The following is a 26820-nucleotide window of genomic DNA, read 5'->3' on the forward strand; positions in this document are numbered from 1 at the left end:
GAAAGCTCTGACTCATTGTGACATCACTTCATAAAAGGCTCTGACATCACGTACGCCACATGAGTCAACAAAAAATCTCTGTGATTGTGTATGTATGTATGTAATCCGTGTATCTCGAGAACCGTTCGTCCCACGGGCACGCGCGTTCTCCATATATGGGCATAAACAGATATCTCCATATATGGACATAAATGGACAGAGGCAAACAGATGGTCAAAGATCTCCATATATGGGCATAAAATGGACGCAGACAGACAGATACAGATATCTCCATATATGGGCATAAATGGACACAGGCAAACAGATGTTCAAAACGGGTCCTATGACAACAGGTATAATGAGGTTTGCATTAAAGGGGGAACCGGCACTGTGTCTGCAACACAGTTGGAGGCACAGACAGATACTCCATATATGGGCATAAAATGGACCCCGAACCGGCGCGAAACGTTCGGAATCTCCTTATGCGGGGTTGATTGTTGACATCAGGCTGTTCCGGAGGAAATCGGCGAAAGCTCTGACTCATTGTGACATCACTTCATAAAAGGCTCTGACATCACGTACGCCACATGAGTCAAAAAAAAATCTCTGTGAGTGTGTATGTATGTATGTAATCCGCGTATCTCGAGAACCGTTCGTCCCAAGGGCACGCACGTTCTCCATATATGGGCATAAAATGAATGCCCCCATATATGGGCATAAAATGGATTGCAGACAGACAGATACAGATATCTCCATATATGGACATAAATGGACAGAGGCAAACAGATGGTCAAAGATCTCCATATATGGGCATAAAATGGACGCAGACAGACAGATACAGATATCTCCATATATGGGCATAAATGGACACAGGCAAACAGATGTTCAAAACGGGTCCTATGACAACAGGTATAATGAGGTTTGCATTAAAGGGGGAACCGGCACTGTGTCTGCAACACAGTTGGAGGCACAGACAGATACTCCATATATGGGCATAAAATGGACGCAGATAGACAGATATCTCCATATATGGGCATAAAATGGACCCAGAACTATAACTGCAGTGATCTCCATATATGGACATAAAATGGACGCCGGCAGACAGACAGACAGATACAGATATCTCCATATATGGGCATAAATGGACACAGGCAGACAGATGGTCAAAACGGGTCCTATGAAAACAGGTATAATGGGGTTTGCTTTAAAGGGCGGGGCATTCATTCCCTATTTACATTGTTCCGAGTTGGCCAGGTCGCCGACTAGACGCCCGAAAGCTTCTAGTATAACAAATAACAAAAATACATAAAGAAAATACATGCCAACAATAATAAACAAATAAATCACAAAGAAAAAGCAAACACAGAAATAAACATTGTGCATAAAATAAGATAGAAACCCAAAACCGGTGTCTACCGACGACACCGAGCATTTTTTGGAGCTGTGTGAAGCACAGGCTCCCTATACGTGGCCGTGTGGGTGTGTCTGTGTGTCTGTGTGTGTGTATGTAGCCTGAACTTCCTAAACTTCGGCACGCCACTAGTCCCACAGTTTTGCCACCACACACTCGCGCCATATGTCAAATCGACCGGCTTACTCGGGAATCATGGGCTATTACTTTTCTAAGAGAAAGGTTCTATAGTTTAATTGATATTAATTTATTAGTGAATTAATTTTCCCCATTGACTTATAATGGGAATCGCAAAAACTCACATTCAATTATTTGTCTCTCGCAAACCATAGGGGCTAGAGTTTCAAGACTTGGAGAGGAGGTTCATAATGATTTCAAGGATTAAATAAAAAATAATTGTGTCATTTGGCCGCATGGTGGCGCCATAACACCCCACTTTACGTTTTGGCCTGTAACTCTTGAACCGTAGGTCGGAAAATTAAAAATATTTTTTCCCTGGATTCCTTGGGTCATGACGCATCTCCCCATATAGGCCACGCCCATTTGCGCCATGATAGATTTTCCGCCATCTTGAATTTTCTCCAAAACACACTTTTTGCTCCTTTTCCTACATATTTTCTTCAAATGTCACAAAAATCGGTACACATGATCCACACACACACACACACACACACACACACACACACACACACACACACACACACACACACACACACACACACACACAGCTCCACTTCACACGGGTGTGATTTTTAGACCACGACTGGCCGCCTCCACAGAGAGCAAATCAAGCAGCGAACAAGGGCGCAAACAGAGGACACGCCGGGGCAGACGGAGGGAACGCGCAGCCACAGCGCGCGTCCCAGAGACACACATCATTGAGGAACCAACCGAGGAAACAATATCCTCGGTAGTGAACCTCTCACAAATCAACCTCAGTAAAGACCAACTGAGTGTTCTGTCCAAAGGTATGTCCTTTGCCCCTACACACAGCACCTCCTTGTTTAACACCAGAGTTGACTTATTCCGTTTTTATCGGAATCTACATTTAAAAACTTGGTACTACCACCAGGGAGCGCATACACATAATCATCCAAACCCAGGCGCCCCAGTCCCCTCCTCCCACACAGACTCTAATTCTACTGGGACGGAGGTACAACCTGGTGTATTCCCTGCTCCAGGTCCTGATTTCAGACCGAAATCCCGTTTTGCTCCCATTGTGTCTAATCCATCCTTGTTAGCATTTACCAAAAAGGTGGATTTTGATATTGAAAAACTATTTGTGGACTCTTCTGTGTCTGGCTTTAAGCCTAAATCCAATCTCACACGTACTGAGCGCCTTGCGCTTGATGATTTGGCAAAAAATGACACTATTGTGATCCGTCCTGCTGACAAAGGTGGTGCCACTGTGATTTTGTCTAAAGAGAATTATATTTTGGAAGCTAAGCGACAGCTAAATTCCAAACATTATATCAAGCTTTCCTCCAACCCCTTGCCTACAATGCAAATCCAATTCCATGATTTGTTGGTTAGAGCTAAGGAGGCTGAATGGATTTCTGAAAATGAGTTCAAATATCTGATGGTGGAACACCCCATGTTAGCTTCATTTTACTTACTTCCTAAAATCCATAAAGAGCCTTTTGATAACCCCCCAGGTCGTCCCATTATTTCTGGTATAGGTACTCTAACTGAACAGGCTTCTAAACTTATTGATTTTCATATTAAACCTTTTGTCCATAAGCTTCCATCTTTTATTGAAGATACCACAGATGTACTAAACAGATTAGCAATGCTTAACAATGTACATTCTCAGTTCTTGGTTACTATGGATGTAGAATCTCTATATACCAACATAGATCATAATGATGGTTTAGAGGCTATGGAATTTTTTCTCTCAGACAGAAACAGTTTGCCACCCACGCAGTTTATTATTGAACTTACGAATTGGATTATCAATAATAATGTATTCATGTTTACGGATGAGATTTACAAACAATGTATTGGTGTCCCTATGGGCTCGTGTTTTTCTCCTAACTATGCATGCCTATATTTGGGGTATTGGGAAAACAGATTTGTACTGAACCCAGTGAATCAGTTCTTTAAGTGCGTTACATGGTATGGCCGGTATATTGACGATTTATTACTTATATTTAATGGTTCTGAGACACAATTATTGAGTTTTCATAAATATTTAAATTCTTTGAATCCTAACATTAAACTCACAATTGAATACTCTCAATCCAGCATTGATTTTCTTGATCTCACTATATCAAAAGATGATCTGGGCATGTTACATACAACTATTTTTAGAAAGAAAACTTCCCGCAACACATTACTGAGAGCTGATTCTTTTCACCCCCATTATCTGACTAATAATATTCCCTATGGTCAATTCCAACGTCTCAGACGAATATGTGACAGCGAGGAAGTTTTTGAGACCCAAGCCTCAGACATGACCAACCGCTTTTGTGAAAGAGGGTATAATAAAGGTGTTGTTTCACGCGCACTTAACAAGACTAAGAGCATTAAGCGCTCAGACTTGCTAATAAAAAAGAAACGCGCGAACTCTTCTAGTCCGCGGCCCTTTTTTGTCACACAATATAGCACGGTTGCTAACCAGGTTGGTCACATTATTAAGAACAACTGGGTGATAATTGAAAGTGACCCTACTTTAAGATCAGTATTCCCTGAGCCGCCACAGGTTTCTTTTAGAAGAGCCCCTACTTTACGTGACAAGTTGGTACATAACCATCTGCTCCCCACTAGAAAGGAAACCTGGCTCAAAAGACCCATCGGGTCTTTTAAATGCATGAACTGCCCTCACTGTTCTAATGTACAACAAACTAAAACTTTTACAGACTTCAAAACCCAGAAGGTGTACAAGATAAACGATTTTATGAATTGCAATACTACACATGTAATCTATAGACTCACTTGTACCTGCCCAGATATATTTTATGTTGGAAGAACGAAACGCCGGCTTAGGGACAGACTGGCTGAACATAAATACACTATACGCATTAATAACTTGGACTACCCCATAGCTAGACATTTCAGGACTGTCCACAATAGTAATGATTCCCTTTTACGTATTACAGGTATTGAACACGTCAAACCCCTCACCAGAGGTGGAGACCGTCTCAAAAAACTGAATCAACGTGAAACTTTCTGGATACATTCCTTAGACGCTCTAACCCATCCTGGTTTAAATGAGGACATAGACTTCATGTGTTACCTATAGTGGTTTTGGGTTTCTATCTTATTTTATGCACAATGTTTATTTCTGTGTTTGCTTTTTCTTTGTGATTTATTTGTTTATTATTGTTGGCATGTATTTTCTTTATGTATTTTTGTTATTTGTTATACTAGCCCTTACCCGTTCAAAGATATGAGCTCCAAAATGTTGTGCAGTGTGTGGGTTATGGGATGTGCACTGTGCACACAGTATATGAGGGATGGAAAGTAACTTTAACTGGTGCTTGCATGATAATATGTAGGAGCATCAATGTAAGAAATACCCATTTCGTTTAATGGCTACAGAGATACAACCCCCCCCCCCCCCCCCCCCCGCCCGCCCACCTGCCCGCCTGCATACACACCCGCCTGCCTGCACACACACACACACACAGAGCTGGTTAAACATGTTGCCTCATGCTAGATGCAGAATAGATGTGCCTCATGCTAGATGCAGAATAGATAGTAGATACACCATAAAAATGCTAATATACAGTATATGATTTGTGAAAGTGGCAAACGGGCTTCACAGTTATGTCAGGTGTGTTCATATGCTAATGGTGATGCGATTTCAGATCAATTGCTCCAGCCATTGAGGAGAAACGCTGTTACAGACACTCAGACACTCAGACAGACAGACTTTTGGAAAATTATATGTTAGATAATTTTGTTATTTGTTATATAATTGAGACTTTAAGCATATCTCCTGCATTTGCATTGTAGGCTCATTCTGTCTTGCTCAGTAGGCTGCTGTGGGTGTGTAGATGTGTAGGCCACTTAATCAGTGTGCTTGCATACTTTGGGTGTGCCGTGATTACAATGGTCATTAATTGCCTGTGTATTAGTAACATCATGTGAATAGCCACTATTTAATGGATCTGTATGACTAATGGATCTGTATGACTGGTGCTCCAGTTCTTTGCCCTGATGAAGACCGCAAGGTCGAAACATGTAGGTCTTGTAGATCGGCTACTTCCACAACTATTGACTTTTTTAAATAGATGAACATTTTTCAACATGGAAACGATTATGAAAAATAATCGTGATTATGTCAAATAATTGCGATTAGACGATTATGTAATAACTGTGACAGCTCTAATAGGAAAAATCAATATTGACCAAGGCAAGCCTAGCAGGTGTGCACATGTGGAGTCTCTACCTTCTCTAATTAGCATGAGCTGGTCCTGAGGCTTGAAATGCTCCATCTGCCATTCATGCTTCCTCCCCTTCTCGTTCATCCTTTTCACATGGAACTCAAAGGTGCCTGGCTGGGGGAGGGGTCGCGACATCAAGGGCTCTCTGGATAAGAAAACACACGGAACATGAAACCATTTAGACCGGGTACGCATTACTGCGTATTATTATTTTATGCTTTATAAAATCTATTAAAAAAATAGCAAATCCACAAGCTCACAGCACGGCACCAAGTGCTTTGTAGATCTGCTATTTTTTGAAGAATCGTGAACATTTGAATTTGGACCTGAATCTTTCTAAGTTTTTTTGAAAAACCCAACTGCACTGTGAGCTTGTATATCTGCTATTTTTCAATAGTTAAAGATTTAACAAACAAGGGTTCCGTACGGAACCTAAACGCTTGCCTCCAGTGGCAGATCATGTGACTGAACGAAAACACGGAAGTGCACGGTCCATTCTGGGTCTGCCTTGTTGTGATTCTGGTTAGAATGCATTATACATAAAAACACACTTTCCTCCTCACCCGTAAGTCGGATTTTCATTCCGAAAAAAGATCTGAGCAGCTGGTGGCAACCCGGTACCAGCATGCACGTGTGGATCGCCCATGCGTGGAGCGCCCGACGCAAAAGTAGCTATTTGCTCATTTTGTTAGAATGGTTGTATGAGTGTAACTATGGTGGAATTTAGCGTCACCCAGGGTACTGAAAAGAATGGACAGAACGGATAGATGTGTAAACAGCGTTTTCTTGTGGTCGTAAAACAAGAATCGACACACAGTCAATTTAAAATCTGGTGTATTGGTGTGTTGAAGTTAGTGTTGGTGTTCTTTCTCATGTATATTTCATAATATTCTAACTTACTGTAGGCTATATGTCTAGGGATGGCCAAATGGAGATTTTTTCTAAACCGATAACCGTCAGGCCTTATCAGTTAATTAACCGTTAACCGTTAAGGAAATGTGTTCAAAAATGCGCTATTTTAGCGATTTAAAAAAGGAAAATAGGCCTACACACGTTTTTCCCCATAATAAAGTGCTATATTTACACATTAAAAACCATAACACTGGGAGAAACAAGAATACAAATGTTTTCTAAAAGAAATGTGTTTTTGCAAAGAAACGGATTGAAATGATAAGTCTGTAATGTGACGCGGTGGTCGCCAGGCACGTGCGCACATACAGCAAAAGGGGCTTGAGCCCTTAACTTTTATCCGTATGAAAAGGCCCTTTTAGAAATGTCAGCCCATGCCTCTCTAAAATTCTGTGCACTCCCTGGACCCTGGCTATTGCCTAACAAAACCAGCATGAGACGCATGTAGCCGCATGTAGCAATAACTTCCAATCGTATGACTTTTGGAATCGTTCAATCGGCTAAACGTGATGTCCATTTCATTCATTTACTTCTCTCACGTGTTTTGTGTGTGCTGATGCAGCGATCATTGAATTTGCGACTCTGAGCTTTGTTATTTTCGCATAGCCTACTATGTAACCAAGACGACTTTAGCGTTCCTCACGTCATCAATGTAACATTAGAAAGTTGTGTTTAAGCTCTTCTTAAACAGGATTCAATGTGACGACGCGGGTCTGTTTTGTAAAATCCAATCGATGAGGGAGCATGTTTCCTGATGAACAAGTCAGCGTGTACAGCCAAATCAAGCACGCAGCGGCAGACTCGCAGTTGTATAAATGCATGGATGTTACACAGATATTGGTGTCCAGAAATGTGTGACCACAGGGCCTGACCATAGAGTTCTAGGGCCTGACCTGTGAAGTGTGAAGGAATGGTGCTCCCTGCTGGACAAAATATTTCATTACACCAGTCTAGAATTCCATAGCCTGGAGGAACGGGAAAGTCCCCTGCTATTGGCCCTAATGCAGTACCCCCCATCCCATCGTTTGGAGGGCCGCTTCCAATCATGAAACTAGCTCGGTTACCATGTGACATTGGACAGCCAATCGGCAAATAGGTCGCCTAGGTCGCCTGAATGTCTCGCCAGAAAATGATCTCTTTAATGATCTGGTTTACACCAGATAAAAACACTGAAATGGGCTGGCAGTAAAACTGTTAAAAGTCGCTACTATAGCAGGACCACAGCAATGAACACAGTCCTGTTCACCCCGGTTGTAACATAAAGACTAATATTAGACCGTAAAATGCTTAGCACCTCATTGCCATGAATGACCTGGCACTTTTGCAATGGAAATGAAGCATTGGACGACAGACAGGTAAGACAAACCATGGGTCCCCGAGGAACAGTCAGGAACCATTGCAGACCTGCCAACCCTGGCACATTTTTTTGAGTGTGGCGCCCGCAGCGCCCGCGGTGCAATTTTTGTTGTTTTCCCTCACAAAACAGCGTATATTTTGGGGGGTTCCATGCACCTTTTTGGGTGGGACCTTGACAGTTATGTTAACAAAATTTCACACCAGAAATGTAGCACATTGCATGTCTTGACTTACACTAATAGGAGGAGGCAAGATGTTAGAACAACCTTTTAAATAACAATGCCATTTGGTCCTGAGAAAAAGTAGGCTAGTATTACCAGGCAATACAATAATGTTGCATTGGCAATTCTGTTGACAAATCTTTAATAAAATATACTAACTGCCCTTGCTCAGAGTTAGTTAACAATAGACTAGCAAAACAGTCTATCACCAGTGACTTTATGAATGAACATACATCAATGTAATCATGTTATTCAAATTGCAAAATAGCTTTTCATTGTCAAGTAGGCTATTTACATAAACATGTGTCTTTGTTAATTGAGCAGCCTAAATAAATCCACATTTCTGTGCATGATTTTCAAGAAGTTGAAAGTATACAACTCATGTAGGTTTCTATTCCATCCATTAATTAATATATAGGCCTACATTGTGTATAGATCACATACAGCCTAGTCTGTATATTCATTCATATAGGCTGCAGGCTACTCATTGTTGATAGACCATTAATGTCTTCATAGATTCACAAATAATTTGTTCACTGTTAATGTTTTTGACAATACACATCGGCCTAATTCATTCATTCATACTCGAGTTAAAGTGGAACAGGCAGCCCAGTATTTTATCCAATCGTGGCCAATGTATGCTTCAGTTCATTGTACTAAGAAAGAACTGGGTCACACGTTTTGACTTTTCCGACTGGTTGCTCGCTGCAACACCGTCGTATGACGAAGTATAACACGGACTTCATACACAAGAACACAACAGCTCCAGGCTGAGCGCAGCCGCTCGTTTTGTTTCACCAGCGTCGCAAGATAGGTTTAGGTTAGGCATAGTACAAGATTTCACCAATTCTCACCATCGTGGCTGCTATGACATGTGAATTCACCTCAGAGGAGGGGTTTAAAACTTTATTATTACCTGTTAGATCGTTGGCAGCACTGAGGGGGGGAACAGTCGCTGTGCATCGACTCGCACGACACCACGGCCCTTCTCCGTATCATCTTCTTTTACATTAATCTGATTAATATCGCCGTTATGTATCCGATCGATAACTCGTCGGCGTCGCTGTGAGATGCGTGCATGCTGAACTAAACCAAAACCTTCTTATAACTCTATGACCAAAACAAACAGACTCCGTCCTCCAATCGGTTAAATTCTTCTTCTAACGACAAAACGAGCATCGCTTCCGTTCTAGTGCTCCCCAGCGCCATGCGCCCCATTCACACACCATTCATGTGGTGCCTGGGAGGAACTACATGGCAGGGAGAAAAATGTTTTGCCTCACTTTAAGCCACTGTGGGTCAAATATCTGCTCGCTCTGCCATCCTAGCGCGGGGGTCCTGCGACTGTTGATGACGTCACACAATAGGATCGGCTCTCCGTCTGAGCTCCGTGAAGTGAGCTGCATTAGCGTTTCCGGCCTGGGAGTTAGCTACAATAAGCCAGGAGCCTTCAAAATAAAAGTGCAGTAGCCTTCAAAATAAAAGTTCACCAAATCTATGTGTGATAGGAGGACCATTCTTTTAGAATAAATGAACAATCCTCTCATCCCTTTTCTGAGGAGAACTTTAGCCAAAAATAGCAGATCTACACGCTTGTAGATCAGCTATTTTTGGCAAATAGGTTTGGTTTTTTATTTTATTTTTTGGTTATATTTTTGGTTATATTGTTTTTTTATATTTATATATATATATATATATATATATATATATATATTATATTTATATAATATATATATATAATATATATATATATAATATATTATATATATTATTATATATATTATATAATATTATATAATATTATATAATTATATATTATATATATAATATTATATTATATAATATTATATTATATAATATTATATTATATTAATATTATATTATAATATTATATATTATATTAATATTATATTATAATATTATATATTATATTATATAATATTATAATATTATATTATATATATTATATATTATATAATATTATATAATAATATATTATATATTATATATATATATATAGTATTATATTATATAATATTATATATATATATATATATAGTATTATAATAATATTATATATAATATTATATTATATAATATTATATAATATTATATATTATATTATATAATATTATATAATATTATATTATATAATATTATATAATATATAATATATATATATATATTATATTATATATATATAATATATTATATAATATATTATATATATTATATTTTATATTGGTTTTTTATATTTTTTTATATTTTTGGTTATATTTTGGTTATATTATTTGGTTATCTTTTTTTGTTTTTTTATTTTTTGGGAATGTCATGTTCCAGTGTTCAGTAAAGGTTAGAAGTGAAATTCACAATCATCATATTAATTATAAAAGAGAAGAATGAACACTGCTGTCTCTGTAGAATGGTGTTGCCATGCTGCGTGGTGGGGCGAAAACAGCCGATCTACAAGCCTACAAAGCGTTGCGCTTGTTATGTGTTGTGAGGCAATGTGAGCTAGTAGGTCTGCTGTGTTCGGCCATATTGTGTGACATTGTGTGACGTCATTTGCAAGCGAAGGACCCCTGCGCAGATATGGAGCCCGAGTGGATGTAGTACCGACACCACAACACAACCGAACACAACGCAGAATGTGTTGTGTTACCATCCCCCGATAATGCGTAGCCGTTAGAGGAGTTTGCGTACCTGCGTACAGAGACTAAAAATGCGTGCTTACTACGCAAAATGCGTACAGGTTGGGAGGTCTGCCATTGTTATAGCTAAGCCATCTAAACGTTTGCATTCCACCAGTGTTGTTTTTGACAGCAAATTTTGATTTAGTTTTAGTCATAGTCTTTTGAATAAAATGTCATTTAGTTTTAGTCATAATTTAGTCAACTGAAAAGCTTTAGTTTTAGTCTAATTTTAGTCGACTAAATATCATAAGATCAACTGAAATGTATTTTGGCATCGTAATGACTGATTTTACACTTGGTTGTGTGCTGAAAACAGCAGGAGAAGATGTGATATTGACTCTAAAAATTATTGAAAGTTTCGAGGCCACCATGTTCCAAAATGAGGACACATTGGGGCATTCCCAAACCATGTGAAGAAAGGTACCAAGTCCAACACTATTTGAAGTGCAGAGCGTGCAGTTGGGATAGATACCGTTTCTCAATGTGGGGTACAGGGTCCCCCAGCAGGGGTCATTGGGGGGGTTCCAGGGGGTCCTCAGGCTAAACTACTTAAAGTTAAGAACCAAATGGACACTTAATGTAACTCATGAGAGTACACAGATGGAACCAAAATGACCCTGGCATGTCCATTAGGTTCCTTTTATACACTTTCAGAGTGAAAAAATTAAGTGTATAGATTTTAGTCCCAGTCCCAGAGATAAAAAAAGAAAAAGTAATTATCCTATCAAATGGGGATCTGTGGCTTAATTCAAATCAAACGTTGGGCCCCTGAAAGTAAAACATGTAGGGATACTCCCAACAACATTAGAATAATCTTCCAGTTCCTGGATCTACATTACACTCAATTTATTGTATTATTCTACACAATATTCCTGTGATTCAAGGAAGAATAATGGAAGGAATAAGTAACATAACCCGAATACATAGAAGAGGGTCAGCTGCTTTTTCAATGGACCTATGTTTATATTAATATGAATATGGTTTTAGAATACATACCCAACACCACGAGGCAACTCCACCTCATCCTCCTCCTCAAAATCAGCTGATCGCTTCTTCCCAACCTTGTCAGGGACTGGAGGTCCATCTGATTGATGACAATTACAAATAAACAACAAAGAAATAATCAAAATCTGTGGTTTGTATTTCTGACCACTTGGTGATCAATTCTACAGACCATGAAAAGAAGGTAAACGTATTTTAATTAATAAAACGTTTAACTAATCTTAATGGTAGAACAGGGTTTCTCAAAGTGGTTAAATGTCAAGTATAAAGTTATTTTCTGTCCTAATGGAAACAGTGATTCTCTCAAGTTTTCCTTGTGACATACTTTATCTTAGGGGAAAAGATTGACATTAAATGTGAGATGCTATAAAGTACAATGTAATCCAGACGTGTCGTGGATGAAATATGTATTTACAGGGGTGCCCTGTAAATAGTTTGAGATGTGGTAGAGTATGTAGGCCTATGCTAATACAATATTATCATTTAGTAGGTCTAGCTGCAGTGGTTGGAGGTGGACTCCCTATAGCATTGGTTCTCAAAATGGGGACCGGGCACCCCCAGGGATCCTTGAGGATGTTCCAGGGGGTCCCCATCTAAATGATAGTTAGGAACAAAACAGAGACAGACCCATATAGATCTCTGAGAGTGTACAAATGGAACCAAATGGACCCGTTAGGGTTCCGTTTGACTCTAACGGTCAATTTGGTTCCATTTGTACACTCTGAGTTAAATTAACATTGATTTTACAATATAAATTGGGGTCTCAGAGATAGAAAATATGGGGGACGGTCCTGGACTAATGCATGGGGGTCCTTGAAATTGAAGTGGTTGTGAATCACTGCTAGAGCCATAAAAATCTTATCTTATATGTGGTCCCTGGCATATCTTTTCAAATGGGGGTCCGCGGGTTAATAAGTGTCAATTTCGGGGTCCTTGACTTGAAAAGGTTTGAGAACCACTGCCCTAATAGCCTAGTTCTAGACTCATTAGGACCAGAAAACCTACTGGTTCAAGTTGCAATGACCTCTTTCCTTTTGGTAGAGGACAGAACTTAATTTCTTTAGGAACAAAAATTTGCTTTATTATAGCCTACTAACATTTAACTTGTTTTACGTTCTATCGTTTACACCTAAAGCCGGGTAAACTATTATCTTACCATGTCTGCTACTGATAGTGTAGTCGATGGTGTCCTCCTTTCCTTCCTCCAGTGAGGCTTTGCTTGGTTGTTTTCCTCTAGTTGACGACATGTTACCCTGAAAAATAAAGTTCACAAATTGTCAGTGGTGCAAAGTAACTAAGTACATTTACTAAGTACTGTACTTACACTTTTGAGTTATTTGTACTTTACTTGATTATTTCCCATTTCCAATAGGTCTCTTTTTACTTCTACTCTACATCTTGGATCCAAATATTGTAGCCTACTTTTACTCCATTACATTTATTTGAACACTTTTTACTAGTTACTTTAGAGATTTTACAAAACCTTCAGCCCTCTATACATTTCGGCCATTTGAAAATTGACGATCTACAAGCTCACAATGATTGTTGTGACTTGTGAGCTTGTAGATCTGCTATTTTCAAATATTTGTATACATTTGAAAACATGAAATGGGACATTCTGCATAATGAGTACTTTCTACTTTTGGTACTTTAAAGTACATTTTGTTGCCAACACGTTTGTACTTTTACAGTAGGCCTACATTTTGAATTTGAGACTTTCTGTGGTATTAAAGTACAAAATGTGAGTAGGCCTACTTTTCCCACCACTGCAACCTGTTCTTCTGGGGGTCCCTGGAACAAAATATTTTGAGATGGGGGTCCGCGGCCAAAAACATATCATTTTGGGGGTCCTTGACATGACAAAGTTTGAGAACCAGCAACATAGGTTTTTCAGGAATCTGAATCAGCCTATATCAGCGGTTCTCAAACTTTGTCATGTCAAGGACCCCCAAAATGCTATGTATTTAGCCGCGGACCCCCATCTCAAAATGTTTTGTTCCGGGGACCCCCAGAAACAAAGATTTTAGTAAAAAATATTCAATATGAATGTGGGTCTTCATGCTAGATGCAGAAAGTTAGCACAAAGCAGTGTAGTTGTTGGCTCGTTTTTAACTTTACAAGTTCACACGGTGCTTTGGGCTTTAAGCTTACCATTATGTACAAGTAGGCTGTTATTTGGTGGTTTTAGTTGAGTTCTTGTTCTTGTGTAGGCTACTAAGATACGAACTAAACCGTTTAATACGAGTTTAATAGACGAAGATAATTATTCTAGCTTAGTAACTAATACACACAATTTTCAAAAGAGCAGTAGCGCGCGCACAGTTCCAGTATCCCATTGACAGGAAGCACAGTGCAGGTGCCGCCGTTTTGTGTGCCGTTGATTGGCTAATGGGTTGCCAGGGAGATAGAGCTCGCCAGTCTGAGTCGTCCCCCTAGTGGCGAAAGAAAAGAAGAACTTCTGGGGACTCGGATTACAGTAAAAATCACACCCGTGTGAACTGAGCGGTGGTCGTGGTGTGTGTGTGTGTGTGTGTGTGTGTGTGTGTGTGTGTGTGTGTGTGTGTGTGTGTGTGTGTGTGTGTGTGTGTGTGTGTGTGTGTGTGTGTGTGTGTGTGTGTGTGTGAATTGAATTGAAATTAAGTACTGTACTTGATTACTAGATCTAAACGTTTGAGTTCCTTTTACTTAACTGGAGTATTTCCAATTTTCAGTACTTTTACTTCTACTCCACTACATCTCAGAGACAAATGTTGTACTTTTAAGGGCCATTCACACTGAGCACTATAACTAGTATAACTATAAAAAGTATAGTTTTAAATATTCAAGTGGATGGCAGTGTTCATGTAATGCTCGAACCCGGGTCTCCCATATGCAAGTCATCTTAACCACTACTAGACCAAAGGGACATCCCTATGGACCGGGGGAGATACTATAGTATTAGTATATAGACCTTCTGGGTCATCATAGTGAGAGGATATTAATAAAATCTAGGAATAAATTCCTTACCAAGAAATGTCTTCACCAATGTGTTTGTAAAGGTGTCTAGTAACACATCTAACAAAGTTTGAAATTCAAAATCCCTAGGAACTATTGACAGCTGCTGAAAGTTTGGGTCCCATTCACTTACTATACACTATACAGGAACAAAATACCCCCAAAAGACCAAAGCTACATCCTTATGGACCGAGGGAGATACTAGACTTTTGCGGCCATCAGGCTGAGGCAGTGAATCACTCTGCTATATACTGTACATGCCACATAAAAAATAAGCTGTGAAAATGAATTAAAAACATGTAGCTCCATATATAAATTCAAGAGAATCTACAAAAGTAATATGATACAAAAATACAGTAATATACAGTAATATATAGAATAATAAACTGCACAAATGAATAATAAAATAAAAAAACAAAAAAGAATAAAATTTGATAATTACAGGCCACAACCTGAGATTGTTAAAAATGTAATTATTTAAATGTCATATACATATTTTTTGCTTTGTTTATATTATTATATTATATTTTGCAATAGTTTTTGTTAAATAATTAATTAGAAGGGTAGGCATTATAAGCTTTAGCTTCAGCCTTCTCCTTTTCGGTCCAGCAGTCGTGTGCTGCTTTGTTTTTCTGTTTTGTTTTAACTAGAGATGTTACCGATCAATCGGCAATGGATCGGATCGGGCCGATCAAAGCGTGATCGGCGATAATCGGTGGTTTAGATCAAAAGGTAAATTCACCGATCGGATCGGATCGGTGCATCCGATCAACCAGCCGTTCAGTATGCCCACTTGAGGCCATTTTGGGGTATAGATTTCCACAGTGCTGAAGGAATAATTAGTTACTGCTATGATAATAAATACATAGTAATGCTGGTAAATAACTATAAGGCAAATATATAAATGAATTCATGAGTGAATGAATGAATGAATTAAAGTTAAAACATTAACATTTAGGAAATATAAATAATAACTTGATCGGATCGGTGATTGATCGGTATCGGGTGATCAAACTTTTGTGATCGGTGCTCGCTGATCGGTTCCAAAAAACCTGATCGGACCATCCCTAGTTTTAACTGTTTCTGTTTTTATTATGTGAAATGTTTTGCTTTTCTTTTTTTGTTTTTACAAATGGAATGTTGTTTTAAATGTAAACAATGACCGAAATAAACTTAAACTTAAAAAATACAATGGTGAGCGACAGTTATAGTTATCCATTTATATGTATCGATACTATAGGCCTACTGTACACTAATAAAATAAAAGCAAAGCAAAGTTCTACAATGAATCTATGAAATGAATACATTAAAATAATATAGCCTCGTGTTAGAGGAAGCAGTGGCTGTGGAGAAAGTCACACAGAATATTAAAATCAATGTTTACAGATAATGCGGGGGATTATTCATGATAAAGTGGAAGCACATTATACTATTGTAAAAAATGTTTTTGATGTTCAATGCAATTCACATTGTCGTTTTCATCAAATTGTATTTAACTACCTAAGCATCTGTGACTGAAGCAACCCAGCTGACAGTTTACTGAAACAAAATGTTCTTTATTTGATGACATCCATGTGTGCATATTGATGACAAACACAGGCATGGTAGATAACAATGATTTAATTGGGAAGCATTGCAATATGGAATCTGTGAACTGAACTGAACAGTACAGTACATTTAGCAACTTTAATTCAGTATGATTAGCCTACTTCAGATTATGATAGGATACAATAACAAAGGGAAGAATTGTATCAATATCCAAATATGTCATCCACACATTTACGCAATTGTTGAGACTGTTATTGCTTCAGTAAGACTCACAAAACACATCACAGCTATTGTTCTCTCTCTCTCTCTCTCTCTCTCTTGCTCACACGCACGCACGCACGCACGCAGGCACACACACACACACACACACACTCTGTGCCAGAGATTAATGATGGACAAACTAACTAACATCCCCCAAAAGACAATGGGGCCAAAGCCCTAGAAAAAGCAAAGTGAACCATGCCTTTACAAGCTAGGTGTAAAATCAAATTTTCAGTGCAGTGGAAACAAAACAGACAATGCTTTACTTCTCCCTTTAGAACTAAAGCATCATGGAAGGGTTCTGTTGTCAGTGTCAGTTTTCAAACCATATTTGGGAGGGCTAATAATGTGTACCAGGTCTCCAGAAACATGATGGAGTACAGAACAAGTACAGTGAAGGAGTGTTATATGGCTCTATGAGCTCCTTTCTATTTTTGAGCACGTCCTCTGGAACCATAATTATGTACTTTGGTTTGCCAGGCTTTTACTACAGTCCTGTCAAGGTCCAGTCTCCTTATCTTCTGGCATGATGATGAAAGGTCCTTTGTTATCTTCATTTAGTCAATTCCCGCTCAGTCGCATGACAATTCTTAAGAGTTAAGCCCTTTGGACACAGGACAGTTGCGTTTTTTCCGTTTGCTGCATGAATAAAACGCATTGGATTTAGTGTGCAATGCTGTGCGGAATCGGCGCTGCGGATCCCAAAAGGAGTCATAAAAGGAGTGATGAGTTTTTCACCGCATGCGACAAGACGCACGAATCGAACTGGGTTTGATCGAGAGAAAAAAATGCACGGCCGCAGCCACTTGTCGCACGGCTAATTCGGATCCGGTGTGCATGAGGTCGTAGAGAATCATTGTTTTCTTATAAAAAAACGAAATTGTCCGTTTTATCCGTACGGATAAACGCGCCTGTGTGCAAAGGGCTTTAGTTATTGACACATTTGGTGCACACAGGGTTCCAGAGTATAGCATATAAATGTAAATAAAATAAATCTATATGTTTTTTTTTTTTTTCTAAATTTTGATCCCACGATTTTTGTAACCCATTTTTTCACCCGGTGCCAATTGCCTAAGCTGTGATCCTGGGCTCTACTCTCCCTCTGCCAACCTGGGGAGGGCCCTGAACTGAGCTCATGCTTCCTTCAATGCATGAGGAGTGAGCAGGCCGCTTCTTATCACCTGACAGGGGGAGCTTCCCCGGTTGGACGTAGCGCGTGGAAGGAACACGTTATTCCAACCAGTTCCACTCCCCTCCATCAGGCGCCTCGGCTGGCCAGGGGGAGGCTTTATAGAGACCAGGATTACTGCATGTTTTTGTGAGGTTATCTACCCTAGGAGACACGGGGAGAACATGCAAACTCCACACAGAAAGGCCCTTTTGCCAACCCCACCTAGGGTGTGGGCACTGATGACGCGGAGGAGGGAACACGCCCCCAGCACCCACAGTGTCCCCCGGCGGGAATCGAACCCAGGACCTTCTAGCTGTGAGGCGACAGCACTACTGGCTGCGCCAGGGCTGGGGAACAATTGCCTACCTAGGGGGGGAAGGGGGAAAAAATGGAAGGGGGAGAGGGGGAGAAGGGGGAAGAAGGAAAAAAGAGGAGAAAGAGAAAAGGAAAGAGAAAACGAGCGTGGAAGGGATGAAAAATGCAACAGGCCAGTCTTCGTGTGCATCTCCCCAGTGATCTGTCCAAGTAGTTTATGAGTATATATGATAGATTCATGAAAATTGTGACTTTTGTCGATTTTAGGTATGGTTGGTGAGGATCCGAAGGTCGTGGGTTTGATTCCCACCTACGCCGGGTCAGGTGTTCGATTCCCACCTACGCCATGCAAAAATAACACTCAATGAATGAAAGAAACGTCCTCATTGTTTTAACCATCTCTAAATGGACCACAAAATCAATTTTCTCACCATCATCTAACCTATTTGTACTATTGTATTACTACAATACAACATGTAGGCCTACGGTACATTGGCACATATTGACAGATGCCTGTTAAGTATAACCCTTGTGAGACTGTACTTCATTCATAGATGTATTGTACATCTATTTATATTCACTGGTGATAGATGTACACAGTATATATGTATTATATATTCACTGTACATTTTATGTATTGTTACCCTTATAATTATTATTATTTTATATAATTATATAACATAATAATTATTTTCTCTTATTCAGAGATCCACTGCAAATGCAGATCAGTATTTCAATGTATCTATTATTTCATCTTGGTTTGAAACAAATTCACTTAGAAGTACCTTGTATTTCATTCTAATGCTGCTGACATCTACACACATTTCTTTTAAAATCTTACTCTGTATGAGTTACAACAAACAAACAAACATCAACAATATTATGACATCTGGACTTATTTCCAATGGGGATCAACAAAGTCAACCATTGAGGTAAAAGCACAACATATTTCATTAAGTAAAAAAATGCAACTGCATGAAAGGTAAATACAATTTTAATCTAAAAGATTCAAATACAACAGGGTATTAATCCCACATACAACATAAACATGGTGACAACAAATATATATGAATACATCATCACTCTTGGATGGAAACCCTGTATGTCCAAAACTTATTACTTATCACTTATTTCTTATCACTATTTAAAAAGTATCTAAAATAGTGAAAATAACTGATCTACAAGCTGACAACATGTCAACATCTTGTGGGCCTATAGATCTGCTAACATGGTGAAAATAGACAAATCTACACGCTGACAACACTTTGATGTGTTGTGGGCTTGTAGATCTGCTATTTTCACTACTTTTAAGCAACACTCATGTATGATAAAGTAGGGCATTCATTTACAATAAAATAAAAGGAATGGGACATGGTTTCTGCCTGACAGCGACAATATGTTGATGGCTCTGGTGGCATCACACTTTGCACAAGAATAATAAAACAAGTCTCAACGACATCACAAATTTAAGTAAGGGAAAGGCAAACATCTGCTCATTTATTTTTTTGTTGCCTGCTAGCGACTCCTCCTTTGATATGGTGTCTGTATTTTTGGGCAGTTTACAGTATTGTGTCCTGGTTCCTGTGTTCTGAACTGGCCACTTTCTGCATGAATTTGCCTGCACTGTCCGCTTGTTGAATCTGGCCGTGGAGGCACATCGCCTTTGGTGAAGAGGTGCAGAGAGAACAGCTGAGGTCTGGGAGACAGCAAAGGAGAAATAGAGAGAAATATGTATAATCAATACAAATTCATTGTCACAGTGTCACAGTTTATGTTTGCCTATGTGATAATACAGTATGCCCATCACACATCAGATCCCACCATGGCATTATCTTTTTTTAGCAGCCATCATGCAGGGGCCATCTATGTCTGTACACAGACATTTGTATGTGGCAAAGATTTACACACTATTATAATGTTCTTATTTTGATCATAAGATCCAATTACAGAATGTCAAGTCTCCATGCAGGTTTTCTTCGGAATATGTATGACACTGATATACTGGTTCTCAAATGTTTTATTTGCACAGACCCTTAACTCTGAGTGTCTTTATGTTTCTGGGTTTGATTGAATACTTTGTTAGCAGTTCACATAGGAAAAGCACAGTACAGTTCAGAATCAGATCCAAGGTCTACTAATAGGATTTAAACCCAATAAAGCACAATGGCTTGTTTACATGTGGGTCCTTTTGTACAAAATTCATAAGAGAAACACATAGATCTATATAAACAAATAATATGTTTGTTATGCTTTGTTGATGAGCCAAATGTAGTCCCCTTTTCACTTTCATTAACATACTAGGCTACTACATGTAAAGTTGTATATAACTCCTTATCATTAATGTTTCAATGACACTGAAAATAGCCTACCTTAAAAAAATATATAATAATAGCCTAATATTGCAATAGCAGGACAGTAACTTAGCTATGTAATCCATATGATCTATTAAACTGTCTTTACAAATAAAGCATTAACTAGATAGTATTGGCCAGCCAAGGATCAAATGAAAGACAGTAGCAGACACCATCACCATGCCTATTGCCTACTTGTTATTGTATGTATGGTAATGCATTTCCTGCAGTCTGCAGATGACCAGACCATTACCATAGTAATTTATAGAAGTCACGAAACTTACCTTGAGTGTTAGGATAACAAAGCCAGTGTCAGCAAGTGTCCATTCATCCAAAGGTCTCTGAGTGACAATTGTTTGTTTTTAACGTCGGACGCTGCATTAAGAGAATGTGGCTTTCAACTTTCAACCGCTGTTCATAGCCCTCCCGTGTGGTTTCTATTTGCTGCTCTGTGCTCAGATGCGGTCTAGAGCCCGCCTACTGTATCCGGTAATGTGTAAGCCCACATTAAAGCAAGTAGCGTTTCCATATCCGCTCTGGCCCCAGACCGGAACAGCGACCCGAAAAGACGGAGTGTGATTGGTTGGAATCCAGCAAGGGACGTTGTGTTTTGATCGGGGGGGAGAGAGGGAGGGGAGGAGAAATGAAAAAGGAGTGCGGCGATTTTATTGGCAGACGGACGGACGTGCGACGGGAGGCGTTCTGATTGGAAAGAAACCACCGCGGGGGAGATCTTCCATTGGCGACAATTGAACTCGCTCTCTTTTTATTTGGACGCGAGGAGCCCCGCCGTTGGCCAGTAAAGGAGGAAGCGAGGTAGGCGAGCGCTCGCCGGATAGCGCCACCGTGCCCCCTTAAATAAATAAATAATAAATAATAAATAATAAATCTATATGTTTGACCTAAAACTATAATGCCACTATTCTATTGTACCTTTATGTGAATGTACTGCAAAACCAAACCTTGGTTCGGTATAATCCATATATCTATTGTTTCGTTTACGTAGTCTTGTGTCCTGTGCAAATTGTGTATTTGATGGAGGCTGTGTAATTAGTTAGAAACGGTAAATACACTTATTGCTGTCTCTTCTCTTCTCTTCTCTCCTCTCCTCTCCTCTCCTCTCCTCTCCTCTCCTCTCCTCTCCTCTCCTCTTCTCTTCTCTCCTCTCCTCTCCTCTCCTCTCCTCTCCTCTCCTCTCCTCTCCTCTCCTCTCCTCTATCAAATGTCTTCCAGTGACGGCTGACGGGTTAAGGTGTTCCCATCAGCAGGTAGAAGGTGAGGGCTACGATGAGGAGCAGGCAGAAGGGAGAGTTGAAGGTCTGGTAGGCCGTTGAGGGCATGAAGATGTCCTCGTACTTATAAATACTGATCATGTGGTCGCTGACGGGGGGAGCGTCGATGTCATGCCTTGTGATGGAACCTGTTGGCAAAGGTAAGACGACATACTGTAAGAAATGGAAAATAAGCAGCTTAGATTTGTATAAAGTGAACAGCGAAAATGCACAATACAGTGTCCCCAGTATTCATTTCAAGTTTTCAGGTCGATTGGGTCCATTTTATCTAACTATTAATTTACTAAATGTCTGTCTGTCCGATAGCTGTCTGATTTACCCACATGACATCACTGATACAAAACAGTGTCCACATTTGGAGATAACTGACATCATACTGCCGCCTGTACTGCGCATGCATCTCCGCCATGGTAACAGCCACATGCTGAAACATCACCCAAATATGGAGATGACTGAAATCACTGATACGTCTCCAACATTACTTCTGAGACTCCTACATTCAATCCCTCATATACTGTGCACACCCAAACTCTGCACATAATTCGCAGTGCATATGTTCGAATGGGCAACGACTAGTTACACACCTTGTATAGCCGGTCCCCAGGCAAACAGGTAGTACCATGACAGGTGCAGGTCCACCAGTGTCTCCTCTCTGGGTACGTATAGTGGTCGTTTGAAGCGGCAGGTCACCCGGTTGTTCTCAAAGATGCCCTCCTCGTCCCTGGCCGGGTTCCTCTTGATCTCCTTGGCCCACTGGCCCACATTGTAGAAGTGATGAATCCTCACACGCCCATTATCGTCATGTACACAGCCCATGACATCATCGCCTCCCTGAGGAAGAGAGTGGAATTATATTCAAGATAATAAAATAAATAAATAACATTATTATTATTTAATAATGAGAAAAAGAAGAAGAAGAAAAAAAAAACATTTGAAACACCAGATTCAGAATGACTTTGTTGGCGAAGTAGGTGGTTGCTAACACATAAAACAATGCATACAAAGAAATGGAAATGAATGCTAAAAACATTTTGTAACGGATGGTTCTCTTCAGTCCATCAAGAAGGAAAGGCACATTGATATAGACTAGAAAGTGGCAATTGGAAATTGCAAGTGTGGTTGCCGTGACACACTAGCAAATAAATATCTCTGTATCTATCAGTCCTTGTCCCTATTTGAGTGTGTGTGCTAAACCATTTCGTCCTTGTCCCTTTAATGCCCATACATGGAGATCCCTGATGTCATCAATATTAAGCCCATATCTTGGAATGCCCATGTACATACTGTGTCAGTCTCATGTGGTCTATGATGTCAGACATCTATGTCAGTCATCTCCATATTTGGGAAAAGTTTAATTTCGTGTGTCTCTCTCTCCATATATGGAGCTGACTATCATCACCTGGATCTCCATATATGAAGATCACAACACTGTCCTCATCAAACCCTTGATAGCCATACATGAAGACGACTGGATCATTACTTAGATGGATATAGCTCCATATATGGATATGGATATACCGGTATAAGTCAATGGGGAAAACGAATTCACTAATAAATTAACATCAATTAAACTATACAACTTTTCTCTACAGAAATGGTTCCACATGATTCCCGATGAAGCCGGTCGATTTGACATATAGCGAGGAGTTTTGTGAGGAGGATATTTGTGAGGAGTAGCGCGTCAAACTTTTGGTCACTCTCTTGAATAGATAGATAGATAGATAGATACCTTTATTATCCCAAGGGGGAAATTCAGTTGTAAAGTCAATACAGCAATAGTTCCGTCAGTCTAGGTTAGGAAGGAAGTCCTTTTCACTCGTCCGTTATGTGTCTCGTTGTACAGCTTAAGGGCGGCCGGTACAAAAGATTTTCCTAGTCTCTCACATCTCCGTCCTGGGTAGGCAAAGCGGTCGTTTCCTCTCTTACTCCAGTAACTGGTGATCTCCAGATGGAGGGGGTGAGAGGAGTTCTCCAAAATGGAATCTAGCTTCCTCGCTGTACGCACTCTGGTTACTTCCTCCACCCCCTGCAGAGAGGACCCAACAACAGAGCCTGCTTTCCTCACCAGTCTGTTCAGGTTAACCGTGTCACCTGCTCTGCTCTTTATTGAATAATAAAGTTGGACAAGTACTATAGTGTGGTTGCCCTGTTAGGGCAACCACACTACTATGTCTTCTTCCTTTCCTCGCACTGTATTTTCCCATGTATATAATGTTACATGTTTTATATGATGTGCTAATAAACTAAACTAAACTAAAACTAATTAAACCCTATACTTTGTTGACCGGAGTCCCCCAGGGGTCTGTACTTTCCCCCGTTCCTTTTCCCCCCCTCTACACCATATCCTCATTGAAATAACAGATCTACAAGCTTATAACGAGTTTTCACTGAATACCAGAATAGTTAAATTAGGGTTCATGTGGTTACGTGTGTAAGTGTATGCTCTTTAAGTTAAATAAGAAAAGAAGATTTCATTGTGTGGTGAGTCTCATGATGCAAAGCTGCTCACCATCTTCTTGTCAGAGGAGAAGCCTACAGCCACCCATCCATCTGTGTCTGCACTCAGCTCGTACTCCACATCTGTCCCAATGCGACGGTAACTCAGAAAGTAGTCACATGACTCGGCATCACATCCTGGCTTCCCATACCTGGACATAATACACAACAACATGTGTACTTATACAACTGATTATACCAACAAAGGTTGACCACTTAAACTGCAAAGTCGTCAAACCAATGGAACAAGACGAATACAGGAAGGGTGGGCACTAGGGAAACCTGGGCACCATTTTTGGGGGAAGACTATAGGCACTAAAAAAGAGTGGGCATCACAAAGAGTTGACACTTTGGGTGAGCAGTGGCACTAGAGGTGGCCAGTCTTCCAAGAAGAGTGGGCAATAGGCCGCTTAAAACTAACCTTACACTCACAAAACTATTCCTAAACTTAACCTAAACCTTTTCTATTCATTAATTTCTTGTCAGAAAATGTTTTGGATGTAAAAATCATCTAAATGTAGATGCATTCCAGTAAAACGCATGCCAGACAGGTGCAAAATGTGTTCTGTGGACACAAAGACTGTTTTGGTGCCCAGATTTCCTCTAGTGCCCACTCTTCTGAGGTTTGGTGCTACATTGTTTTGGTGCCCACATTTTCCTATTGTGCCCAGAATGTTTTTGTTTTAGATGTCTTTTTTTTATGTCTTTATTGATAGTGAAGAGTTAGACAGGAAGCAGGGAGAGATAGATGGGGAGTGACACACAGCAAAGGCCGTCGGGATCGGGACTCAAACCTGCGATGCGCTGTCAGGCTACCTTGAGCCTGAGTGCACAGACTGCTAGGCCAACAGAATGTTTTGATGCCCACTCCTCATGTTACCCAACAAGGCTTATTCAAATGAATAGGATTGAAGATGCCTTTAACTCCCCACTCCCAGAGTAGACTTTAATGACCCTGTTTTCTGCTGAAGCTCTCTCTCTCTCTCTCTCTCTCTCTCTCTCTCTCTCTCGCTCTCTCTCTCCCTCTCTCTCTCTCTCTAGCTACACAGCCACAGATGAAAGAGCCAAGGGAAATACAGCTGGACAAGCAAGAGCCCTGTATTACTACATAGGAAGGAGAGGGGAGCCGGATATAGAGAAAAGGAGAATGAGAGACAGAGATAAGAGCATATTTTGCTAACCTGATGCAGCCCTTAGTTACCTAGCTATCACCTAGGCTTTGTTATGTAATTTTAGGTGATAGCTAGAAAACTACACCGCGGTGAAGTGAATAGCTCTTCACCCTGGACTCTGGTGTGCGTGCGTGCGTGCGTGCGTGCGTGCGTGCGTGTTGTAGAGAGAGCAAAGAGGCATGATAAACAGAGGAGGGGGGAGGTCATCATCTGCTACTAGCAGGGAGCTGGCCTGGGTGCTGAAAGCCTGTTGTATTTGCTACCTTCAGCACATTCATAACCAAAAACGCACAGATACTAAAAACATGTCGGCTATTGCATCTTGAAATGAAATCTTAAAGAGAATACTTTGCTCAAATCGTCACATAGCCTATAGCCTACAGATACAGCTAGACAAGTAGACAAGGTAGAATTTCTGAAAATGTGCTTGTATAAAGTCCCGAAGGCATTTTGCGAATATTTATTATATACAACTGTTCTAGGGGTATTAAGGGATGCTGAATCCAAATGTGCTGTATATAATGCTCAAAAATGTTCCTAAAAGGCTCAAAATTGACAAATCCAACATGGCCGCCACTGCAAGGTGGAAATCTATTTAAGTGCAAATCTTTTTGACTAAACAAGGTAGAAACTTGAACTAAATGTGTTTTTCTAGGTTAGCCTACATGGGGAATTTGAAATTCTATCCTGATTTTAGATCAGACGTGAATACATGGCTTGAAACTCATACATTTATAGCAGAAAAGTTTCGTTATTGATGCATAATTCGTCAAACAGAAACAAAAGCAGGATGAACCATGGTTTTATTCATCAAAACTCTTTTGATTTAGATTTTGCTATCATCCATCCATCCATCCATCCATCCATCCATCCTTCCATCTTCAACCGCTTATCCGGAATCGGGTCGCGGGGGTAACAGTTCCAACTGAGACTTCCAGATTTCCTTATCCTGAGCAACTTCCTCCACTCCCTCTGGGAGTATACCGAGGCGTTCCCAGGCCAGTTCGGAGATTTAATCCTTCCATGTGGGCGCCTGGGGGGCATCTATATATAGTCATCAATATTTCGAGCAGATGTCATAGGTATCTTGCCGCTGCATGCATCCAATTCCACTTTTCCTGAATAGAATAGAATGGATTATAATATAATATAATAGTATTTTACCATATCAATAAAAGTAAATGTACATGGGAATACTTCTTACTGTAATCCTTACTGTGGCAGCTTATTCACAGTCTTCCTCAGTGTTCCGGCAAGTGTT

General features: G+C 40.0%; 2 protein-coding genes across 2 annotated transcripts in view; both read right to left on the bottom strand.

The window, feature by feature from the left end:
• The window catches only part of LOC308292429 (uncharacterized protein), a 29248-nt gene extending 19727 nt beyond the window's left edge, over window positions 1-9521 (bottom strand). Inside the window, exons 1-2 of the mRNA XM_080734761.1 lie at window positions 9181-9521; window positions 5784-5923 (exon numbers count right to left, since the gene is read on the bottom strand). Coding sequence (XP_080590887.1) covers window positions 5784-5923; window positions 9181-9263 — 223 coding nt within the window. The 5' untranslated portion in view covers window positions 9264-9521. The remainder of the gene's footprint in view (window positions 1-5783; window positions 5924-9180) is intronic.
• Window positions 9522-21846: 12325 nt separating this feature from the next.
• LOC308293160 (DOMON domain-containing protein FRRS1L-like) lies at window positions 21847-26584 on the bottom strand (the record flags this gene model as incomplete). Its single annotated transcript, XM_080735594.1, has 4 exons — window positions 21847-22019; window positions 22476-22722; window positions 24401-24539; window positions 26544-26584. The coding sequence occupies 4 exons, from the start codon at window positions 26582-26584 to the stop codon at window positions 21847-21849; spliced, it is 600 nt and encodes a 199-aa protein (XP_080591720.1).
• Window positions 26585-26820: the final 236 nt, after the last annotated feature.

This window comes from Nannobrachium achirus (assembly GCF_963921795.1).
Source record: "Nannobrachium achirus genome assembly, chromosome: 10".
NCBI lineage: Eukaryota > Metazoa > Chordata > Actinopteri > Myctophiformes > Myctophidae > Nannobrachium > Nannobrachium achirus.